At 46.0% G+C, this 22,689-nt stretch overlaps 1 protein-coding gene across 2 annotated transcripts in view; it reads left to right on the top strand.

Annotated features, from left to right (window-relative positions):
* Positions 1 to 22,689, top strand: part of PEX3 (peroxisomal biogenesis factor 3) — a 330,616-nt gene that overhangs the window by 155,080 nt on the left and 152,847 nt on the right. For both annotated transcript variants that reach the window (XM_085611666.1, XM_085611667.1), the window contains exons 3-4: positions 10,065 to 10,146; positions 11,035 to 11,078. In XM_085611666.1, coding sequence (XP_085467792.1) covers positions 10,065 to 10,146; positions 11,035 to 11,078 — 126 coding nt within the window. The remainder of the gene's footprint in view (positions 1 to 10,064; positions 10,147 to 11,034; positions 11,079 to 22,689) is intronic.

Below are 22,689 nucleotides of genomic sequence, written 5' to 3'. Positions count from 1 at the left end.
CGGGGGAGGGGTTAAATGGGTTAAACACATTTTTGTATGTTTATCCTCTTACATGTACAATTTTCACTATTTACACCTTTACTTTGCTTCTCTATACAGCGCTCTGATACCCCGACAGGTCATTTCTGCGCTATTTAAAACTTTTTAAATGAAAATAAATAGTATAAATGAGCAACAGAACACATGTGCATTGCTTCAGCAATGGAGAGATACAAAATTCTAGACTTTCTTCCAAGCACAACACTTGTGATGTCCAGCAGTTGATACCTGGCTATGTTCGGTAAACATCTGAAAGCCTCCCTCCTACGTCTCTACATGAATCCAGTTTGATCACTTCTCTGCTTCCTTAGTCTTTATTCTGTGAATAAATATATCTGATAGAGACATCTAGCCGCAGATAACTTAAAATATACCCCCAGGCGTCCGACTGGATCTGGAAAAATCTTTTTCCCCAGCAGTACCTCTGCTCGCCGGGGGGCGGCGTTGCCTTGCTCCGGCCTGACGTTGTCCACGGAAGTGACGTCAATGGAGCCATATAGGTTACCCCCCCCCCCCCCCCTCCCCCCCCCCCCAACCCAGCGTGCTGATGTCAGTTTTCTTCTTTTCCGGAGAAGTGATTACCTCTGGCCTGTTTTTTGGTTTTTCAGGCCTTCTCGGCATCCAGGAACAGTGAGTGATGCCTTCGTGCTTCAAGGCGATTGAATCCTGTACGTTGCAGATGTCGGTGACGGGTCAACACGCGATCTGTATGTGGTGCTTTGGCGAGCACCACGACTCCGAGGAGTGTGACACCTGCCGACGGCTAAAGCCGAAGTCCTTGCGGGAACATCGCATGAAGTTGCTGTCCGCCCGGATGTCCCGTTCGGAGCCCTCATGCCGCCGGTCTCCTTCTTGTGCGCACTCTTCCTACAGTGGTAGGACGTTCCCTCTGGTGAGTCACACAGGTTTGGTGTGGCTCTCTCCTGGGGCTTCTGGGTTGTCGTCTACGGGTTGGTCCGTAGCTCTCTCCTGCCTCTTTGGAGGCACACTTCCCCGCTGTGTTTGGGTTTCTGCTACGCCTGGCTCTCCATGGTGTGTTATTTTGGCTTCACTGTGCTCTTTCTGCCTGTCGGCGTGTGCCCCTTGGGGGCGTGTTGTTCTGTTCCGGAACAGTTTTACGTGTTTGTATACGCATTAGATATGTTTGCTGTCACAGGGTGCCAGCGGTGTTCCTTGTGCCCCTGTGTAGGCTAGGTTCTATTCTGGTCCATTCCTGGTGTGAGGAAGTGTTTTTCTTCTCCCATGGTTTGGGCCCAGTGGGGTTTTTGTCTATGGGCAGTGGAATGCCCGCCAACTACATCACTGTTGCACGTTAACTTGTTTTCTATTTCCATCTGCGCTTCCCTGGCAGGTACTCCAACCCCTTTGATAATTGACACGCAGAGGGTTTGGTGCTTCTGCTTCTGCTTCTGGTCTCTGCTGCTGGTTTCTGACCCACTGTGGCCTTGTGATCTGTGTTTAAATCCAGGTGTTTCTCTGGTTGTGGATTCTCAATCGACAAACGCTATATTGCTTTCTTTTCTGTCAGACTTATGTCTGTATTTTTCACTCTTCCTCGTGAGTGTGGTGGTCAGTGTCCCTGCCTGTCTCATAGGAGGCCAGGGCTCCATCCCTGTTGACGGGATGCTGTCGCTTTTTCAGTTTCTTGACACTGTTGTGTCCTGCTTCACACTGGGCTGTTGGTACCTCTTGTGGAGTCTCTTTTACCTGGGGCATGCTCTTCGTGCTCTTCAGCTTGCTTTAAATTTGTTTATATATAGGCCTCTATATATGTGTGTGTGTGTGTGTGTGTGTGTGTGTGTGTATGTGTGTGTATATGGTTGTGTGTGTGTGTGTGTGTGTGTGTGTGTATATATCAGGGGTCTCCAACCTTTTGTGTAGTGAGAGCTACTTCTGGTCAGTGAAAATCGTCGTGAGCTACTAAACCCCAAGCAACTCGCACATTTTTCTGAGAGACCTCCCCACGCTCAATTTCATTAATTTTAAGCCTAATTTCTTCAGAGCCCATACTGTGGTTTGAATGCTAAAGAGTTCCTGTCTAGAAACACTGAAAAGAATGACTTTGGATTGGTGTTGTCAAGACGCTTCGAAACCTTATAATTAATTGCTTCAAAATCAAGACCTTTCAATTAATAGCTGTCACTGAAATAATCAATCTCAAGCCTTCATAACCACTCTCTCTCAGATACATTTATTTTAATTACTTTTATAGCGCCACTCCTACCAACCAGTGTAAGGTGTCAGAACATTTTACATGACACAGATTTACACAGACAATCAATAAGTGAAATGTTACATAAGACAGAGGACAAGAAGGTATAGGAGTCACAAGTCATCCATACTGGTAGGCAGGATAGTTTAAGAGTGCTTGGTCAGGAGAGGCAGAAACATAGAATTTCTTTTTTTTTAAACCTAACTCCGACCTAACAACATGGTTGGGGGATTCTAATAGGAATTGATTTGTACCCAAATGAACCTATTTTGCAACAACTGGGGGAAATCATAATGGTCCAGCCCGGCCAGCCAGCCTATACCTTGCAGTTTGCATGCAGCTCTTTGAATAGTTACTTGCTCACTGTTCTACATTTGGATTTTAACTCAAAGAGCTAGCTAGCAACAATCTGCACCTTCTTTGCAGCAGGCATATTAACCCTCTGTGCTATCCTACAGCGAGTAAAAACTTCCTGTGTATTGTAAGTTTACAAATTATACAAACAATCTCTTGCTCTGTTTCCAAGTACATTCATCATCCACGTTGACATTTTTATTGTTGGCAGAAATTAGTTCCAGGCCAGGAACGCAGTAGCAGGTGTTTTCTATATTTATATTGGTGCCCCCACATGAAGTCAGCCTTAGCACCCGGTGGCATAGGTCGCGCTGCCCTAGCTGCAGCACAGTACATGCAAGGACTTATAATTTGAATGTCAGCTGCTGCTGTGCTTTTATTACTGTTAAGGCAAGTATTAAAACACGGTGTCAGCCGATATTAAAATCTAAGGTCCTTGCATGGGTGCATACTAACCAGGCCTGCTAACAGCTGTCACAGTCATAAAAAAGCAAAAATATAGCGCGGTGTAGTAATCAGTGAAAGGCTTTCACTGATTACTACACTGCGCTATATATTTGCCTTTGCATGAATTTGGAGGTGTTCAGTGCAGGCGAGCACTTAAGTTGGCTGCCACAGTGTTAGAGTGCCTGCAAGGACCTTTGATGTTAACGTTGGCTGCCACCGCACTTTATTCCTCATGCATATGTAAAGCACGGTGGCAGCCAATGTTAAAATCAAAGGTACTTTACTTGCATGCACTTTCACAGATTAATCCACTTTCACTGACTACTACGCAAAGGCAAATGAAAGCGTGATAAAGTCAGTGAAAGTGGATTAGTGCAGACATGAATCTTAGAGTCAGACTTTAACATCGACTCCCACCACGATATCGGCCCAGTCACAGTGCCTGAAAGGACTTTTAATTTTAAACGTTGCCTGCCACTGCGCTTTTTTACTGAAGGCAGATCTCTAAAGTGCAGTGGCAGACAACGCTAAAATCAAAAGGCCTTGCAAGCACTGAGTGCTTTTACCCGGCGACTCTGCTCATTCAGGGTCAGGGGCCCCTCTTAGCACACAGCTGCTCCGGGAGGCCACAAAAATTAAATGTGATCCGAAGCGCGGTGCCAGCCTGGAAAAGGCAGATGGCGCATGAATCGGAGGAAACACCTCACGTTCGCCAGGCAATAATAAGAATCTTACATTTCTTAATTAACTTAACACAGGCATCCAGTCCCACAGCAATTTCGGCCCAGCCCCAGTCAGTGCCTGAAAGGACTTTTAATTTTAAACGTTGCCTGCCACTGTGCTTTTTTACTGAAGGCAGATCTCTAAAGTGCAGTGGCAGACAACGCTAAAATCAAAAGCCTTGCAAGCACTGAGTGCTTTTACCCGGCGACGCAGCTCATTCAGGGTCAGGGGCCCCTCTTAGCACACAGCTGCTCCGGGAGGCCACAAAAATTAAATGTGATCCGAAGCGCGGTGCCAGCCTGGAAAAGGCAGATGGCGCGTGAATCGGAGGAAACACCTCACGTTCGCCAGGCAATAATAAGAATCTTAGATTTCTTAATTAACTTAACACAGGCATCCAGTCCCACAGCAATTTCGGCCCAGCCCCAGTCAGTGCCTGAAAGGACTTTTAGTTTTAAACGTTGCCTGCCACTGCGCTTTTTTACTGAAGGCAGATCTCTAAAGTGCAGTGGCAGACAACGCTAAAATCAAAAGGCCTTGCAAGCACTGAGTGCTTTTACCCGGCGACTCTGCTCATTCAGGGTCAGGGGCCCCTCTTAGCACACAGCTGCTCCGGGAGGCCACAAAAATTAAATGTGATCCGAAGCGCGGTGCCAGCCTGGAAAAGGCAGATGGCGCATGAATCGGAGGAAACACCTCACGTTCGCCAGGCAATAATAAGAATCTTACATTTCTTAATTAACTTAACACAGGCATCCAGTCCCACAGCAATTTCGGCCCAGCCCCAGTCAGTGCCTGAAAGGACTTTTAATTTTAAACGTTGCCTGCCACTGCGCTTTTTTACTGAAGGCAGATCTCTAAAGTGCAGTGGCAGACAACGCTAAAATCAAAAGCCTTGCAAGCACTGAGTGCTTTTACCCGGCGACGCAGCTCATTCAGGGTCAGGGGCCCCTCTTAGCACACAGCTGCTCCGGGAGGCCACAAAAATTAAATGTGATCCGAAGCGCGGTGCCAGCCTGGAAAAGGCAGATGGCGCATGAATCGGAGGAAACACCTCACGTTCGCCAGGCAATAATAAGAATCTTACATTTCTTAATTAACTTAACACAGGCATCCAGTCCCACAGCAATTTCGGCCCAGCCCCAGTCAGTGCCTGAAAGGACTTTTAGTTTTAAACGTTGCCTGCCACTGCGCTTTTTTACTGAAGGCAGATCTCTAAAGTGCAGTGGCAGACAACGCTAAAATCAAAAGGCCTTGCAAGCACTGAGTGCTTTTACCCGGCGACGCAGCTCATTCAGGGTCAGGGGCCCCTCTTAGCACACAGCTGCTCCGGGAGGCCACAAAAATTAAATGTGATCCGAAGCGCGGTGCCAGCCTGGAAAAGGCAGATGGCGCGTGAATCGGAGGAAACACCTCACGTTCGCCAGGCAATAATAAGAATCTTACATTTCTTAATTAACTTAACACAGGCATCCAGTCCCACAGCAATTTCGGCCCAGCCCCAGTCAGTGCCTGAAAGGACTTTTAGTTTTAAACGTTGCCTGCCACTGCGCTTTTTTACTGAAGGCAGATCTCTAAAGTGCAGTGGCAGACAACGCTAAAATCAAAAGGCCTTGCAAGCACTGAGTGCTTTTACCCGGCGACGCAGCTCATTCAGGGTCAGGGGCCCCTCTTAGCACACAGCTGCTCCGGGAGGCCACAAAAATTAAATGTGATCCGAAGCGCGGTGCCAGCCTGGAAAAGGCAGATGGCGCGTGAATCGGAGGAAACACCTCACGTTCGCCAGGCAATAATAAGAATCTTACATTTCTTAATTAACTTAACACAGGCATCCAGTCCCACAGCAATTTCGGCCCAGCCCCAGTCAGTGCCTGAAAGGACTTTTAATTTTAAACGTTGCCTGCCACTGTGCTTTTTTACTGAAGGCAGATCTCTAAAGTGCAGTGGCAGACAACGCTAAAATCAAAAGCCTTGCAAGCACTGAGTGCTTTTACCCGGCGACGCAGCTCATTCAGGGTCAGGGGCCCCTCTTAGCACACAGCTGCTCCGGGAGGCCACAAAAATTAAATGTGATCCGAAGCGCGGTGCCAGCCTGGAAAAGGCAGATGGCGCGTGAATCGGAGGAAACACCTCACGTTCGCCAGGCAATAATAAGAATCTTAGATTTCTTAATTAACTTAACACAGGCATCCAGTCCCACAGCAATTTCGGCCCAGCCCCAGTCAGTGCCTGAAAGGACTTTTAGTTTTAAACGTTGCCTGCCACTGCGCTTTTTTACTGAAGGCAGATCTCTAAAGTGCAGTGGCAGACAACGCTAAAATCAAAAGGCCTTGCAAGCACTGAGTGCTTTTACCCGGCGACTCTGCTCATTCAGGGTCAGGGGCCCCTCTTAGCACACAGCTGCTCCGGGAGGCCACAAAAATTAAATGTGATCCGAAGCGCGGTGCCAGCCTGGAAAAGGCAGATGGCGCATGAATCGGAGGAAACACCTCACGTTCGCCAGGCAATAATAAGAATCTTACATTTCTTAATTAACTTAACACAGGCATCCAGTCCCACAGCAATTTCGGCCCAGCCCCAGTCAGTGCCTGAAAGGACTTTTAATTTTAAACGTTGCCTGCCACTGCGCTTTTTTACTGAAGGCAGATCTCTAAAGTGCAGTGGCAGACAACGCTAAAATCAAAAGCCTTGCAAGCACTGAGTGCTTTTACCCGGCGACGCAGCTCATTCAGGGTCAGGGGCCCCTCTTAGCACACAGCTGCTCCGGGAGGCCACAAAAATTAAATGTGATCCGAAGCGCGGTGCCAGCCTGGAAAAGGCAGATGGCGCATGAATCGGAGGAAACACCTCACGTTCGCCAGGCAATAATAAGAATCTTACATTTCTTAATTAACTTAACACAGGCATCCAGTCCCACAGCAATTTCGGCCCAGCCCCAGTCAGTGCCTGAAAGGACTTTTAGTTTTAAACGTTGCCTGCCACTGCGCTTTTTTACTGAAGGCAGATCTCTAAAGTGCAGTGGCAGACAACGCTAAAATCAAAAGGCCTTGCAAGCACTGAGTGCTTTTACCCGGCGACGCAGCTCATTCAGGGTCAGGGGCCCCTCTTAGCACACAGCTGCTCCGGGAGGCCACAAAAATTAAATGTGATCCGAAGCGCGGTGCCAGCCTGGAAAAGGCAGATGGCGCGTGAATCGGAGGAAACACCTCACGTTCGCCAGGCAATAATAAGAATCTTACATTTCTTAATTAACTTAACACAGGCATCCAGTCCCACAGCAATTTCGGCCCAGCCCCAGTCAGTGCCTGAAAGGACTTTTAGTTTTAAACGTTGCCTGCCACTGCGCTTTTTTACTGAAGGCAGATCTCTAAAGTGCAGTGGCAGACAACGCTAAAATCAAAAGCCTTGCAAGCACTGTGTGCTTTTACCCGGCGACGCAGCTCATTCAGGGTCAGGGGCCCCTCTTACCTCAGAGCTGCTCCGGGAGGCCCAAGTCAGTGGAGTGGAAGATGATGGGAAGCGCGGTGCCAGCCTGGAAAAGGAGGAGGAAAAACGTCACGATCTTCAGCCCGCCCCACCCCAGCTAAGCTCACTACAGCCAATCAGAGCAGCTGGTTTGTGTGAGGGCGGGCAAGGGCTGTTTACTTGTGGAAAAGAGCTGAAAGTCGTGAAAGAAAATGACGGGATACAAAATAAAATTGTGAATGACGTCTCAATAATTAAATAGCAGCGTGAGCTACTCTCAGAGGGTCGGCGAGCTACCGGTAGCTCGCGATCGACCTGTTGGAGACCCCTGGTATATATATACATATATATATATATATATATATATATATATATATATATATATATATATATATTCACACACACACACGTCTTGAGCCTATCCACAGTGAGAGAGCACGCTTACTAGGTTTTCACTTGCCCTATTATTGGGGGTCTTTACCCCAAATCTCTCTCTCTCTCTCTCTCTCTCTCTCTCTCTCTCTCTCTCTTATGGGAGCGAGCCCTCTGTGTCTCCCTGGTTTTCCCAGTTTTTCCTTCACCGTGGGTACCTCTGGGTTCGGTTGGCGGCTTGACTACCTGATGCTTCAATTCTTGGGCTTTTTCATAGGTGTGGTGTAGTTCTCATGGTACACACTGTCTCCTTGTGTGTATCCTGTCATCGATATACATGTTTCTTCTGGTAGTCACGGTTCTATATATCTAGGCATGGTGACGTTGTTCCCTCGCCTTCCTTTTTTGGCATCCACTGTGATGTATGCTTAGTTTGTCTGCTCTGACGCTGACCTACTGTCTTGTCCCTTCTCTGGGACTGTGTCTATTGCGAATCCATGGGATCTGGTGTTCAGTTGAACTTCTTTTTTGCAGATGTTTATACCTTTCTTCCATTATGCACTGACCTTGTTGGTTCTGTGTTTTCCTTTCATTCCTGCCTGGACGAGTGAGGTCTCGTCTGTCCTCTGCAGGGTTGTGGTGCCTTTGCCCCCCCTTTTTATAGCTCCCCTGTAGAGCTTCATTGGTCTGGTGTCCGCCGCGCTGGCATTTGCTGTCCCCACCGTTTTTTTTTCAATATTATTGACAAGTAAGTTCTCTTTGGAACTTGGTGGGTTTTCAGTCGCAGACCCTCCTCCAATCACTTGGCTTTGGTATCTATTCTAAGTTAAGGAATCTGCGGCTAGATGTCTCTATCAGATAAACGAGTTACTTACCTTCGGTAACTATGTATCTTGTAGAGACAGTCTAGCCGCAGATTCCCTAAAGCCCACCCATCCTCCTTGTTCTGCAAGGACCTTCCAGGTGGGGTTCTGTCCACTGGCTTCCTTACAGGTGGCCTTGGTCTTCTTGAGGGTTACTCTGGTTCACCTGCCTCTGGGGCAGGGTGTGTCTTTCTGTTCTGGCGCATTGGCTGTCCACCCTTTCTCGTTTTGGGTGGCTGGGTTACATGCTTTCAATGCTCCTCCGCCCTGGATCTCTGGTGTTGAGATTCTCATGTTCTTCTACCTGCCCTCGTCTTTTTCCCCCATTGTTTTGGGGTTTCCTTGTTTATGCTGCAGTCAATTGGGTTGAGGTTCTCTTTGCCTATGTTCCAGCTCATAGGTCATTGTGGGGAGTGTGGTGGACGTTCTCTGTTGTTGCTCGCTTCTGGTTACTCGCCATGAGACATGTTGTTCCAGTCTTGTTGTCCTTCACAGTTACATCCTGTGGTTACAGACAGTCTTTCATGCGGTCCCATTCTGTGGTTGCGAACTGTCCTTCGTTTCTCATGCCATCATTTCCAATGCCATTGCCTCTCCGGAGGGGCACGGCTCTTTGCTTGGGCGAGACTGTTTCTAGTGGCGGGTGCTTTGTTCGCTCCCTTCAGTCCCTTCAAGTATGGAGTACTCTTTCAACATGGTCCCTTCAAGTGTTAAGTACCCTTTTCACGTGGTGAGGTTTCTCATCATTCTATAGTCTCTTGTTCTTATTGTTTCACAGATCTTTGTTCTTTTTTGGCACACTGTTCATATACTCTCACAGTTTTTGTAGTTGCTCAGCGTTGTGGCGCGGAAAAGTTTCCAACAAGAAAACCGACGTCAGCACGCCGGGGGGGACCTATATGGCTCCATTGACGTCACTTGTGTGGACGACGTCGGGACGGAGCCGGGAGAAGCCCCCCCCCCCCCATCCCCCCGGTGTGCAGCGGTATTGCTGGGGGAAAAGATTTTTCCAAGACCAGTCTGATGCCTGGGGGAATAGTCTAAGTTAAGGAATCTGCGGCTAGACTGTGTCTCTACCAGATACATCGTTACTGAAGGTAAGTAACTCATTCTTTACTTAGTTACCATGTTCACTTGCGTGTTAAATTTGTAATGATTTCTTTTCCCGAATATGAAAGGTATGTAGCTCACTTCTTTTCTAAAAAGGTGCAGCATTTTCCGTGTGCAGAAAAAGTAAAGGTTAAAAAGCGCAAATGCAGGTCTCCTTCTCCCACCCTGGCACATCCCAGTGGATTCGGAACCCATGCACAGTCTGCAAAAGTATGCATTGAGGGGCAGTAGCATGTGTGGAAATCTAAAAAAAAGTGCACAGAATTCCATGCTTACCGGCAGATAGTTTGTAAATTCCCAAATAGTCTGAATCTGTGCAAGTTGTAAACATAAATCATGAATGGATAGGATTCCAACTTCCAGTAATGTATTGTATTGTAAATAAAGCCGAAGGATGATTAATACAGGTGTATCATATGAATGCGTTACTCAGCCTCAACCTAATTTTGATATATGTTTTCTCTTTATTTCATTGGCAGTGTTATCGATGCTGCCTACTCTGAGAGATACCCTTATGATGCAGCTGAATTCAGAGAGCTTAACATCACTGCTAAAAAAGAGGTGAATGGTTCTCCTAGTCTTATTTGCTTGGAAAATGCAATGGGAGTTAGCTTCAGTTGGTACAGCATGAAAAAGTTGTTGCAAGGCTTTTCCCGTCTTTGTTTTAGGCCATACCTTGTATTTTGCAAACATACCTTTGGCCCAATTCTCAAAGGACAGATAAAAACTCTGAAATTAGGTGGTGTTGGTTAATCCTATGTCTAGTGCAAATGTCGAACCATATTGTTATTCTAAAAGAATTCCTTGAAATCTATATATGAAGATCTTCTTTACAAAATGTATTCATGTGAATATTCAGTTTTCTTCACCGGCATAAAACGTGAACATTTTGCTTACTTTTCTCAACCTTGAAATGCACTTCCTCGTGCCTTTCACAGGAGTACATTTTTGTGAGGTTTAGGATGGGAAAATACCTGTAGAATGCTTATACCTACACATGAGTGTCTGGATGTTCATTGTATTTTTGGCATCGCCTATTCCCCTGTACATCCCCATAATCACACCAGTACTACATTTGCACATTTCGTTTTCCGCTGTTCCAAGTGAAATTTCCACTTATCCTGACCTGGGTTTTACTGCCATAATTGTTGTTTTTGTCCACCTACCTCCCAATTAGGTACACAAAATTGTTTTGTGAATCAGGCCCTTTTTTCTTGTATTAATTTTCCTTGAGAACTAAAGTTTTGTATCTGAAAATGTTATTACAATTGAGGTTCTGGATTACTTTGGTTGAGTAACCATGGGAGAAAAGAGCTGAAGGGTGATATATGAAGTTGTTTGCCCAGCTATAGGACATCCAAAGAGTTTCCTTAGGTTTGATGTTGAGAGGTGTCTGTTTGATTTGTTTGAGGTGTAGACTGCAAATAATTGTTGTTTTCTTTCTTAAAGGCCTTCAAACAAGCTAGAGATATGGGAGGATTTAAAAATAATAAGTAAGTTGGAATTCCATAATCATCTACATTATAAATGTTATTAAGCAAAATGCATGCTTTTTATAATCATATATTCTGTTACGTCCCAGGTTTATTTCTATTCTCAGGTTGATGAACACCTTCCTGTTTTACAACATGATTTGAGTCCTTAAAACACACCAGGAATAACATATCGGGCTTAACATGCACTTTATATTTCTTTTTATCAAGCTCCGAATATTTCATTCCCCTTTTTCGATTTTCGTTTTAGTAAAAAAAAAACCTCCTAACTAATAGTCCAATTCTTTACACCATGCACAGCCCGTTAAACTAACCCTATGCTACTCTGTCAAACAGCATTTCTGTGTTTGGATTGGACTAACTAGAAGGAGAATACATTTGATGTTTCTAAGCAGCAATTAATACCCAGTAGCACATGTACATAATTTGTTTGCAGTGTATCAGTGGTGTAATTTTTCTCCTATTACGGAGGTAGGTGGGACAGTATCTGAGACTATACATGTCTTTCTGGAGTGTCCGGTAGCGCTCTGGACTGTCCAGTCGGGTGTGATTTGGGGAATTAGGTGGCTGTCTGAACAGCTGTCCATCGATGGTCCCTGCTCCCCTTCACCCATATGACTATGGACAGGTAATACTGTGTCAACATTGATGGATATACTGCTTCCTTCAGTTCTAATCAACCCTCTGTAGACCAGATTTGGTTGGTGGTTTTTGCTTTGGCCTACTTTCACAGCCCACACCTTGCTGTTGATTGATGCATGCAGGGAAAAGGATTTTTTTTTCCTTCGGCACTGTGCTGCTCCCCAGTCTTTGCTGGTTCCTTTTGGGTGACTTGGTGTGATTTAATGACCAGTGTCTTTCCCTTGCACCATACCTGCCGTCCAGTTTTCCTGCTGGATTCCCCTTCACTGCTAGAAGTTTTACTGGCTAGGGTGGGCCAGCCGTAATCCCCAGAGTCACCTTTTCCTAGTCTGCATGTAGCATTTTATGGGGATTATCTGCCTAGCCCATGTCTCTATTGCTTTTTCTCAACACCTTTGTTACACTTGTGGAGCCATACAGCCTAGGAGACTTGAGCTCTCATGATGTCATATTTGGGTTTCAGGTGCTCCCCCATTTCTGCTGGTGTGGCCCTGCACATGACCCTGCTGCTGCTACTAATGTATTTTCTTTGGGTGTGGGCTATTTCCCGTAGGTGGTTCTCGTCAGTGGTTTGATGCACCACCCATACCCTCTTCACCTCCACCCACCACCACTGTGCTGCTGAGGCCCCATCTGGTGTTTCCATGCGCTTCCAGGGCTGCAGCAGCATGCTTTAGGGGTAGTCTGTATTTCTTCATTTTTTGTGTTGCAATGAGTGCATTGTTGCCTGAGAGATGGCTCTGAGCTTCTAGGGGTTCAAATTGTTAAATCAAATTAATGTTCACGTTTTTAGTCTTTCAGCTATTACTCAGAGACCCAGTGTGTCTTTAAGCTTGAGACAACTTGCCTGGCCATAGCCTGTTTTTATGTGTGGTACACTGACCGTGGTATAACCTGAGTCAATAAGCAGTAACTTTCAGCAATGCATGCCTTCTGAATCTTGTGAGGCAGATATACTCTTTACAAGTGGGTCTGATAACTACTTGGGTGACCTGTCGATGGCTCTGCTGTTTTGAGGTCTGCACCCGTTGACTCTGTGCATCTTCAAGGATACTTCTGCAAGCTACTACTGAAGCAGATATACCCTGCACAGCTCTGGTGTCAAAAGTAAGCTTCAGTAGGGTTGTTGTCATTTTTGCAATAGCACTGCTGTCAGGGTCTGAGCTGTGGGTCATATACTACTTGACAGTTGGCTTCGCTGAGTCTAGTCTAGACCGGTGAGGTTATGGGCCGTAACACTACCATGTAGTCATTTTAAACTTGGGAGATCTGAATATTGTTAAGATTGACCTTCCCTGTGAAGGGTGTGCACCTTCATGCTAACTAGATTATGCCCCTGATGGATCGTCAGTCCGCTGTTCAGTGCCAATACCTGTTAGTCTGTGTGCCTTCCAAACTTTCAGTCTGATCTTCTTCTATTGTATCACTGACCTGTCTCTGCATGTCACTGTATTTGTGTTATCCACTGCATTTCTATGTCTGTGTCTGTCTCTGTATACTGTTTGAATATTTATGGGTACTTCTGTCTGTTATATGTTTGTGTGAATCCACACACATCAGACACGAATTTACACATTACAGCACAAAACAACAAATACCTGTCACCTAAAGCAGGCCAGACCGAAAAGGTTGGACAATGCTTTTTTTGGCATTTGTAGTCCATTATAGAAAGGGACCAGCCTTGTGTAAATTAGCCCATGCCGTCCTCAATATGGGCTTTCTGTTCTTTCTTCACTGCTAGGCAATGTTACATCTGCATACGACAAGTAAACTTGCTAACATTTCAGACATTTTGGACATAGCTAAGTATTATTTACATGTCTTGGCCTAGTAGTTTTGTCTAGATTGCTCCATTTGCGTGAATTGTCATTGCTTGTCATTTCACACTGACACTTCAGGTGAAGATTAAGAATCATGAGCTGATGAGTACCCTTCCCTCGTCTATTTGGGCTGATAGTTCAGAGAAATAACCTTCTTTGTTGAGATGTGTGTGCTGCCTACTAGCCATCATTTAAAAGCTTTTCAGGGTCACTGATCCACATACACCAGACAACAGTTTCTCCATTATTGTATCTTTCATTGATTCACATGCTGTAATCATGCCCTATCATCGAAGTGGGAGTCCCACGGTACCATAACAAAGCAGTATGTATCACTATCCTAGGCTAGAATGGTAATGAACATTCACTTTAATAGCCTATCTATGCCCTTTTTTTAAAAATAGGACAGAACTTTAAACTTTCAGGTGATAGCACACTGTAGAACACTTCCAAGAGAGGCTGAGTCCCTCAGATTTTCTACCGTGCGTTGTGTGTGAATGGAGTCTCTCTGAACTCTGCTCAGTTCTGTTCAATCCAGATTCTGGAATTAGTAATACTACTGCTACAGTGTCTGAACTATTGAAAAAAGGCCTTTTCAGACCCTGCAAAACCCGCAGATAGAAGAGGCTACATGTGAATGACCCACATAAGGATTGTCTCTACTGCCTCTACCAACAGCACAAGGTAAAGGAGTGTAGCACTTTTTCATCCAAAACTTTGGACAGGGAGGGGATGCTTCTTCTGTGGCTTCAGAACGCCAAAACACAGAAAATTACATATTCTGAGGATTGCAGTGATACCTCGGCAAGGGCTCACAGAAGAGCAAAGCCCCATGACCAAGGTTCCTCTAAGGAAAGCAAAAAGGCCCTTAAAACTTCCCTCCAGGTCAAGGAAGCTCTCAAAAAGGAGAAAAAGAAACCAATTTCCTCGGAAGCTGCCTCATCTGAGCCCCGCACACCATCTACCAGGGCTGGGAACTGCCTGCACACATGCTAGACTTGGAGGAGTCAGACGATGTGTGCCCTCTTGGAGCAACTCAAAGCCCATCAAAGCTCCAAGTTAAATATTTGGAATACAATGATGTCAAAGATGAAGAACAAAATTATGGACATTACTATAAACCTCATGCAAAGCAGAGGCATTACGATTAGCATTATCGGTACTATACTGAACCGCATCCCAGACATGGTGCCATCCAAGTATCCGTGTCTCCTGAAACTCCAAGCCATATTCCTCCACCTGTAACACCCAGGATGACTCCTGTTCCAACACAGCGCCACCAAGAGAAGACCCATCGTCATCAGATGACAATAGAGAAGGCAGCGAAATTCCAGATCCTCAGCCTCCCCGAGATGAATGAGATGTTAACTTAATCCCACCCTCCAACATGACAGCCTGTAGACTCTCCTCCAGAGGACATTAGAGACTTACATAATTTAATGGACTGAGCTGCAACAAGGTTTCACCTACCAGTTTCGGTCAAGCAGTCGGACTGCTTCCTATATGATTTTACGGAGCAGACAAGCAACTCAGTCCGAGCCATCCCCATTATAGATTACGTATGAGAAGAGGGGATTAAAATCATGAGAAACTCAGCAACGATGGCAGCGGTACTGCCCAGCGTTGACAAAAAATACATGGCCTGAGAAGATTCTCCTGCTTGCCTCACAGGATATCCCAAACCAGATTCGGTTATTTTGAAAGCTGCACAGCGTCGCTCTAAAAATCCTTCCACTCCCATCTCTATGCCACCAGACAAAGGGGGCAGGCTCTTGGACAGCAAAGGCAAGCGGTTCGCCACCATGTCTGCCATCGCAGTTAGTGTGGCCAGTTCCCTGGCAATTCTAGATTGGCAGATGTGGTCTGACATTGGCCCCCTCATTGACCTAGTGCCTGAAAGCAAGAAATAGGAGGCAAGAGTGCACGTCATCCAAAATAATAGACTGCGGCAAAGGAAATAGTCTCCTCTGGCTTTCTCCAAATGGCAGAGGCAGCAGCCTTAAGAAGGCAAGGCTGGCTTAAGGCAACAACCTTCAGTCCGTAAGCGCAGCCCAAACTCCTGGATATGGCCTGCGATGGGGAAACCTTATTTGGAAAGCCCATAGATGATGCTCTATTGGCTATCAAGACTGGCATGGCCAGATCCCTTGGCACTCTGCAATTAGGAAAGATGCCCTTTCAAAGGGCATGTGGAAGAGGTTTTTTTAACCTACAGAGGAGGATATCAGCGCTCCCAACAGTATCGGCCCTTCCACTCACAGTACATAGCTGCTTACCAGCAACAACCCTACCATCAACCGCCCGCGGTGGCATATACAATCAAGTACCGGCTACCTCCACTTCTTCCCATCCTGTGGGTGTGAACATTACCAACTACCTCCACCTATGTGACAAATAACTTCAGACAGATGGATATTAGATCTTGTCACCTATGGCCATGCCCTAGAGATTATCGAGAGATCGGCAATCAATCCACCAAGGGGAGCGCACCCCCCTCATCTTCACTTACTCAAAAAATATGCCTTTGTCATGCTTGCCAAGGGAGCAATCTACACATTTCAGTTTTCCCAGTAAGGCGTGGGTTACTTCTCCCATTTTTTCCATATCAAAAAGAAAACTGGGGAATGGAAACCCATTCTAGACCTCGGAACGTTAAGCACATTTTTGCTGAAGCAACCCTTTCGCATGGTCACTCTCTCAAACATCCTGCACCTCCTAAACCACTAAGAATATATGACCACTCTAGACTTACAGGATACATATTTCCACATCCCCATGCATCACAAAAACTGCAAATATCTTCACTTCACCGTAGCCGGCACCCATTACCAGTTCAGAGTCCTCCCATTCGGCCTCAAACCAGCTCCCTGCATTTTCACCAAATGCCTTGCCCCACTAGCAGCCACTCTCAGAAAGCAAGGTCATCCGGTATTCCCCTACCTGGACGACTGGCTGCTAAAAGCCCCAACACCATTGCAAGCGTCCAAAGCTACAAAAGCTTGCCTCACTTTATTTGCAAACTGGGTCTCACTGTGTATCCTCAGAAGTCATAGCTAATCCAAAGCAGAGGATAATGTTTCTACACTCCAACATGGATACAATCCCAAACTAAGCCTTACTCTCACGGGACAGACAACAAAGGCTGCAAACTCTCCAGAACAAAGTCTGTTTTAGTGCATCTGTACAAATCGGTGCTCCACAATCAAACTAGTTGCTCTTGCACACCTGAAAATGAGATCATTATAAGAGGAGCTACAAAGACTATGGATTCAGACAAGAAGGGTCATTCGAGGATCTGATAAGCATCAACCCAAGGATAGTGGCAACTCATCTCTCGAAGGGCCTCATGTTTTTGTCTCCAATACCTGTTTTCGTCATAACTACAGATCCCTCTCTAAAGGGCTGGGGTGGCCACCTGCAGGGCCTACAAATTCATGGGAAGTGGTCTACACTCCAGAAGACCATGCATATCAACTGCCTGAAACTAAAAAACATCTTTCCCACACTGCAAGCTTTCCTATCAAGGATAGCAGGATCTTCAGTGCTGGTGCACACAGACAATATGACCAGCATGCACAATGTCAACAAGCAAGGGTGTACACGATCACTAATGCTCTCCTAGGAAACCAAAGAGCATTGGAACTCACTCACAAGATCTCTCTGAGGGCTGAGCAGCACGCATCTGGAACAAACAACACCTTGGCAGACACACTGAGCAGAGCCATGGATAGCTGCCACGCGTGGGAACTAGATCAGTCAGAGCTGGACATAATATTCTCACTTTGGGGCAAAACAGCATTGGATCTCTGTACAACAAACGATAACAGCAAGTTCCAGTTCAACGCCAGTTAGTACCCGCTCCCAGGGCTGTGGGGCAATGCCTTTTTAATCCGATGGATCAGGATCTATGCTTCCCTCTCATACGGAAGTTACTCAACAAGATTAAAGTGGAACGCTGTTGCCTCATCCTGATTGCCTCCAAGTGGCCCAGGCAACATTTGTTCACGGAGCCTCTCCTACTGTCGGAGTCCAATCCCATTCGCCTACCAACTACGCAAGTACTACATCCTGACCCAGCTTCTCTTCACTTATGTGCATGGCTCCTGAATTCCATAAGTTGCGAAATTTGAATATTACTCAGGACTTCTGGGATATACTTTCAAAAGCAAGAGCGGAAGCCACAATCAAAACATACATGCTGAAATGGAAGCAGTTCTGTTTATGGTGTCAGCAATCCCCCTGCATCCATTTGAGGCATCAACGAAACAGATTCTGCATCATCTCCTTTCGCTTGCTCGGTCAGGCTTGGTGCATGCGTCTATCAGGATACTTCTCGCAAAATATCAAGATATAGACACTCTTCGCACTCTCCCTCTGTGTTCCACATGAAATATTAAACAATTCATGAATGGTTTGTTCAGAGCTTCCACCGGTATGCGCTCCTCCCCTGGAATGGCACCTAAATGTAGTTCTCTCTCAACTTATGAAACCTCCATTTGAACCCGTTCGCAGAGAAGACCTGAAGTTTCTCACCCAGAAGGTAGCTTTTCTGTTGGCGCTCACTTCAGCTAGAAGAGTAAGTGAGATACAGGCTTTCATAAATTCAAGAGCCCTTTTACATTTCACTGAGTATTACATGGTTCTTAGAACAGAACCTAGATTCATTCCCAAAGTTCCATTCCCAAAGTTCCATCGCAGTTTCATCTCAATGAACCGATCATACTACAATTTTTTTTCCCCTATCCGACATCACTAACAGATCTCTCCACACACTTGACATTAAATGAGGACAGAGTCCACTTCGGCTGCCTTGTTTGTAGGTAACCTGTGAAAATGTCATGCTGCAACGTGGAAGAGCACCCACACATTCACACAGCACTATTGCCTGTGATCTGCACAGTGCAGTGATGCTGCCGTTGGACAGGCAGTGTTAAGTCATCTGTTCCAATAAGGTGAACCTCTGTTACTGTATGTATTTATTTGTTTATATACAGGTACATCTTTATAATATTGTATACAGCACGTTGCTTTTATCACATCTAGTGTGTTTTATATATTAAACTGTTAACCATCCTTAACGAGTACTTATTTGCAAAATGTTTAATTACAATAACTGCTTGCTATTCTGATTCAAACATGAACATCTATGAAAGATCCAATACTGCACAAGAAAATTAGTTACTTACCTATAACTGCACTTCTCCAGTATTGGTATCTTTCATAGATTCACCTGCGACCCACCCTCCTTCCCTGGGAGGCTCCCCTTATAGCTCAGGATTATTGTATTCCCGCTTGTGCTTGACTCAGCCACTTAGGAGTGTTCTTCAGAATGCTGTTGCCTAATTGGGTAAAGTTTGAAGTTTGGTCCTTTTTTAAAAAGGACATGGGCTATTAAAGTAATTGCCATTAAAGTCTATGATAGTGATACATCTTGCTTGATTATGGTACAGTGGGACCTCCACTTTGACATCTGGGAATGATTCAAGCAGGTGAGTCTATGAAAGATACCAATACTGGAGAACTGCAGTTACAGATAAGTAACTCATTTTCTTACACATTACCGAACAAAGCAGCAACTAACAGTCCCCTAAATCATGCTGGACTTATTGGCTTGGCCAGTGCTTGTTCCCCAAGTATGGCCCATTACAGAAAGGGACCAGCCTTCTGTAAATAAGATCAAGCCCTCCCAAATATGGGCTTTCTAGTCTGCACTGCTAGCCTATGTTCTATCTGCATAAGATAAGTAAACTCATAAACATGTCATATATTTTAGACCTATTGAGGTGGTATTTGCATTTCTTGGCCTTGAAATTTCGTTTAGATTGCTACCCTTTCTGTGATCTAGCTTTGCTTGTCATTTCACACTGACATTTCAGGTGAAAGTTAAGAATCAAGAGCTGATGAGTACCAGTCCCTTGTGTATTTTGGTTGATAGTTCATTGAAATAGCTCTCTTCGCTGAGATGTGTGCGCAGCCTGCTGGCCCTGGTTTAGAATGTTTTCAGGGTCACTTCTCCTGATCCTTTCAAAATTGATAAATTCAGTACCAGTGAAAACGTTTGGCAAGTCTTTTAATAAAAACTTATGTCCATTCCAAGGTGCCGAGTAGTCATGAAACGATTATACTTTGCTTCTAACTGTAGAAGTTATTACAAGGTATGATGTAGAACAAACACTGGTTTGAGCCATAATGTAACGTTAGTGAATGTTAAGGAATATTAGTGAAGCTTAATTCTGGAAGAGGTCCCCAAGGTACCTGCTGGCCTCTGAGGAGTTGATATTTAGGCTGACATAGGCACCTCAGATCTTTATCCAGGTGAAGTCAGTGGTTCGTATTCCTTTACCTGGATGACTGGCTGCTCAAAGCCAGCTTGCTGCAGGTGGTAGTGCATCACCTGCAGGCAACAGTGCCACTTCTCGTCTACTTGGGATTTTCTATCTGTGTGCATCCTACTAGTCAAGTACACATGCTGACACAGAGGAAAGGGAGATCAGGTGTGTGAGGGACGCGGCCATAGCACACTGCTTTGCCACTTTGTATGCAGCGCTATAAACTCCACTGCTGGAGCTTGACCCTGAGATCCACCGTGATTTTGTGAATGACTTAACTAAAAGCCCCCTGATGGTCCTCGAGGTGGACTCGCTGGACAGTGACTTCACCTGTGAGGAGCTGGGGAGGCCCTGTCTCATCTCCAATCAGGCAACGCTCCGGGTCCTAATGGTCTCCCGGTGGACTTTTTCAAATCATATAGGGGACTACTCATGGACCTTCTATGTAAGGTGTTCTGCAGGTGCAAGAATCGGTCCCACTTTCTCCTAACCTTCGACTGGCAGATATTGTAGTTCTACCCAAGAGCGGACACCCACTGGACAACTGCTCTGCATACCGCCCAATCTCCCTCTTAAACTCCGAGGTCAAAATATGGGCTAAGGCCCTGGCCAACAGTCTGCACCCCGTGATCTCCTGGTTCATGCAGACCTGTCTGGCTTTATTCCTCGGAGAGCCACACGCTATAATATCCGGCACTAATACGATGCACTGGCTGCCAGACTTCCAGGAGCGCACGTACTCCTCCTGGTGGACTGCAACAAGGTATTTAACTCTGTCTGATGGGACATCCTGTTCTGTCTTCTATGCGAATTAATTTTGGACCCAAGTTTCTCAATTAAACTATTGTATACTGACCTCAAAGAAAGGGTGAGGTTTCCCGCTACACAGGGGGACAAGGCAGGGATGTCACTTGTCGCTTTTACTATTCAAAATAGAGATCAGACACTGGCTAGGCGACTGAGGGTCAATGTTTTTAGGGGTCTGGAATGGGCTCCGGGGTCTCTGACACACTATATTTTGATGACATCCTAATTTTTCTAGATGACCATTAGGACTTAGGTCCCCTGGTGCTCCAGATCCTGGGTTCTTCTGGGCCTTTTCTAGGCTTACCATTAATAAAGCCAAATGTTTGGTCTACCCTATAACGTGCACTCCATCAGCCCTCGGTTGGGTGGACAGCATAACGATCCTCCGGGATGGCTTCCAATATCTGGGAGTACACATGGCTGAGTACTCCAACCAGGCCTGGGCACATAACATCCAGCCTAATCTGGAGCAAATGTCCTAAGATTTTGGGACCAGGACTACACTACCGCTGTCCCTACTCGGAAGCTCGGCTATCTATAAGATGGTCGTCCTGCCCCTCCTGCTATACCAGCTGCAAAACTACTCTTTCCTGCTCCCACGTTCCTTCTTCAAGAAACTAGACTCTTTACTGCAAGACTTTTTGTGGAGCCACTTCACCAGTGGACAGTCCTTGCCAAATCCTGTAAATCCTCTTATGATGGAGGCATTGCAACCCCGGACATAGTCTCGTACTTCAGGGCCTCTCATCTCATTGTTATAAATGAATAGTGGTTCAACAATGCACCTGACCCACACATGCCTCTGAAAGATGGGTAATGCAAAATACACCGCGCTGACACTTGCTGTACAGGGGGATCCCTCCGTGCGATCTCCCGTCGGCTTGAAAATAACCCTTCATATCTGGGGGGATACACAAGGCCCTTGGGTGGGCGGGACGCTTGACCAAAGAAATCTCATTGTGGCAAGCAACCGGCTGCCAGAAGTTACAGCCATGGAGGGCTTAAAATCCTGTGACACAAGAGGCATTTGGACATTGGGGAGACCTCCTATCAGGCGTTACTTGAAATCCTTTCTTGAGCTGCAGGCGGAATACAACTTGCATTGTTGACAATTCTTCCCGTACCTGCAGCTCCGGCATGCTCTCACCCAATAATTCAAGGGGCTCCCAGACATACCAGACAATAGCCCCTGGATACCAAAATACTCCAGGGTGATTTGACCAATCACAAAATTTCTCATTAGTGGCCAACACTGCTTACTGATCGACTGAGGAAAGCGTGGGAGAGAGATCTGGGACCCCTCACCGACGACTAGAGATGCACCTCCCCCGTAAAAAATCAATTTCCTCACAGTTCTGCCTTATACAGTGGATATACCTACTCTGGTTCTACTACACTCGGTAGAAGCTATGAAAGATGTTGGGCATGGCCTCACCGCATGCCTACGCTGTTTGTCACAACATGGGGACCTACTCCCCATATTGTGACATGGGGAGTAGGTCCCCATCTTCAGGTCAAGGTTCAGGTCAAGGACAGGTTCGTCCCCACACAATCTGTATATTTTAAAGGGTGAACCCTTTCTGGGAGGGGGTGTTGTGCCTAGAATGAGTTCTGGGGTGGCGCACTGCCCCCGGTTCCCAAGCTGGTCATCCTTTATATCACAGATAGGATAGATTTGGACAGATCTTGCACTGCACTGCTGTGGTTGAATCTAGTGATAGTGAAAAGGAACATTACCAGGGCCTGGAAGTACGGCAACCATCCATCCTTGGAGTGGTGGTAGGCTAGGCTGGACCGTTGCATCAGCCTGGAAAAAGCCTATTTACAAAGCCAGGTGTTGCCCACTTAAAGATTATAAAATATGGGTTGAATGGTGTCAGTACTGAGGTATCGTCCTCCAGAGAGTCGAAAATTCTTGCTTTTCCATGGATGATATTTGGTCTAATGCAGTCAAGGTTTGAGCTGGAGGCACGGGAGCCACCAGATGAGGGACGCATTATCAAGTGAGGGTTG

The sequence above is a fragment of the Triturus cristatus genome, chromosome 6 (assembly GCF_964204655.1).
Source record: "Triturus cristatus chromosome 6, aTriCri1.1, whole genome shotgun sequence".
In the NCBI taxonomy this organism is placed as follows: Eukaryota; Metazoa; Chordata; class Amphibia; order Caudata; family Salamandridae; genus Triturus; species Triturus cristatus.
This window is presented reverse-complemented; position numbering and strand designations above follow the sequence as displayed.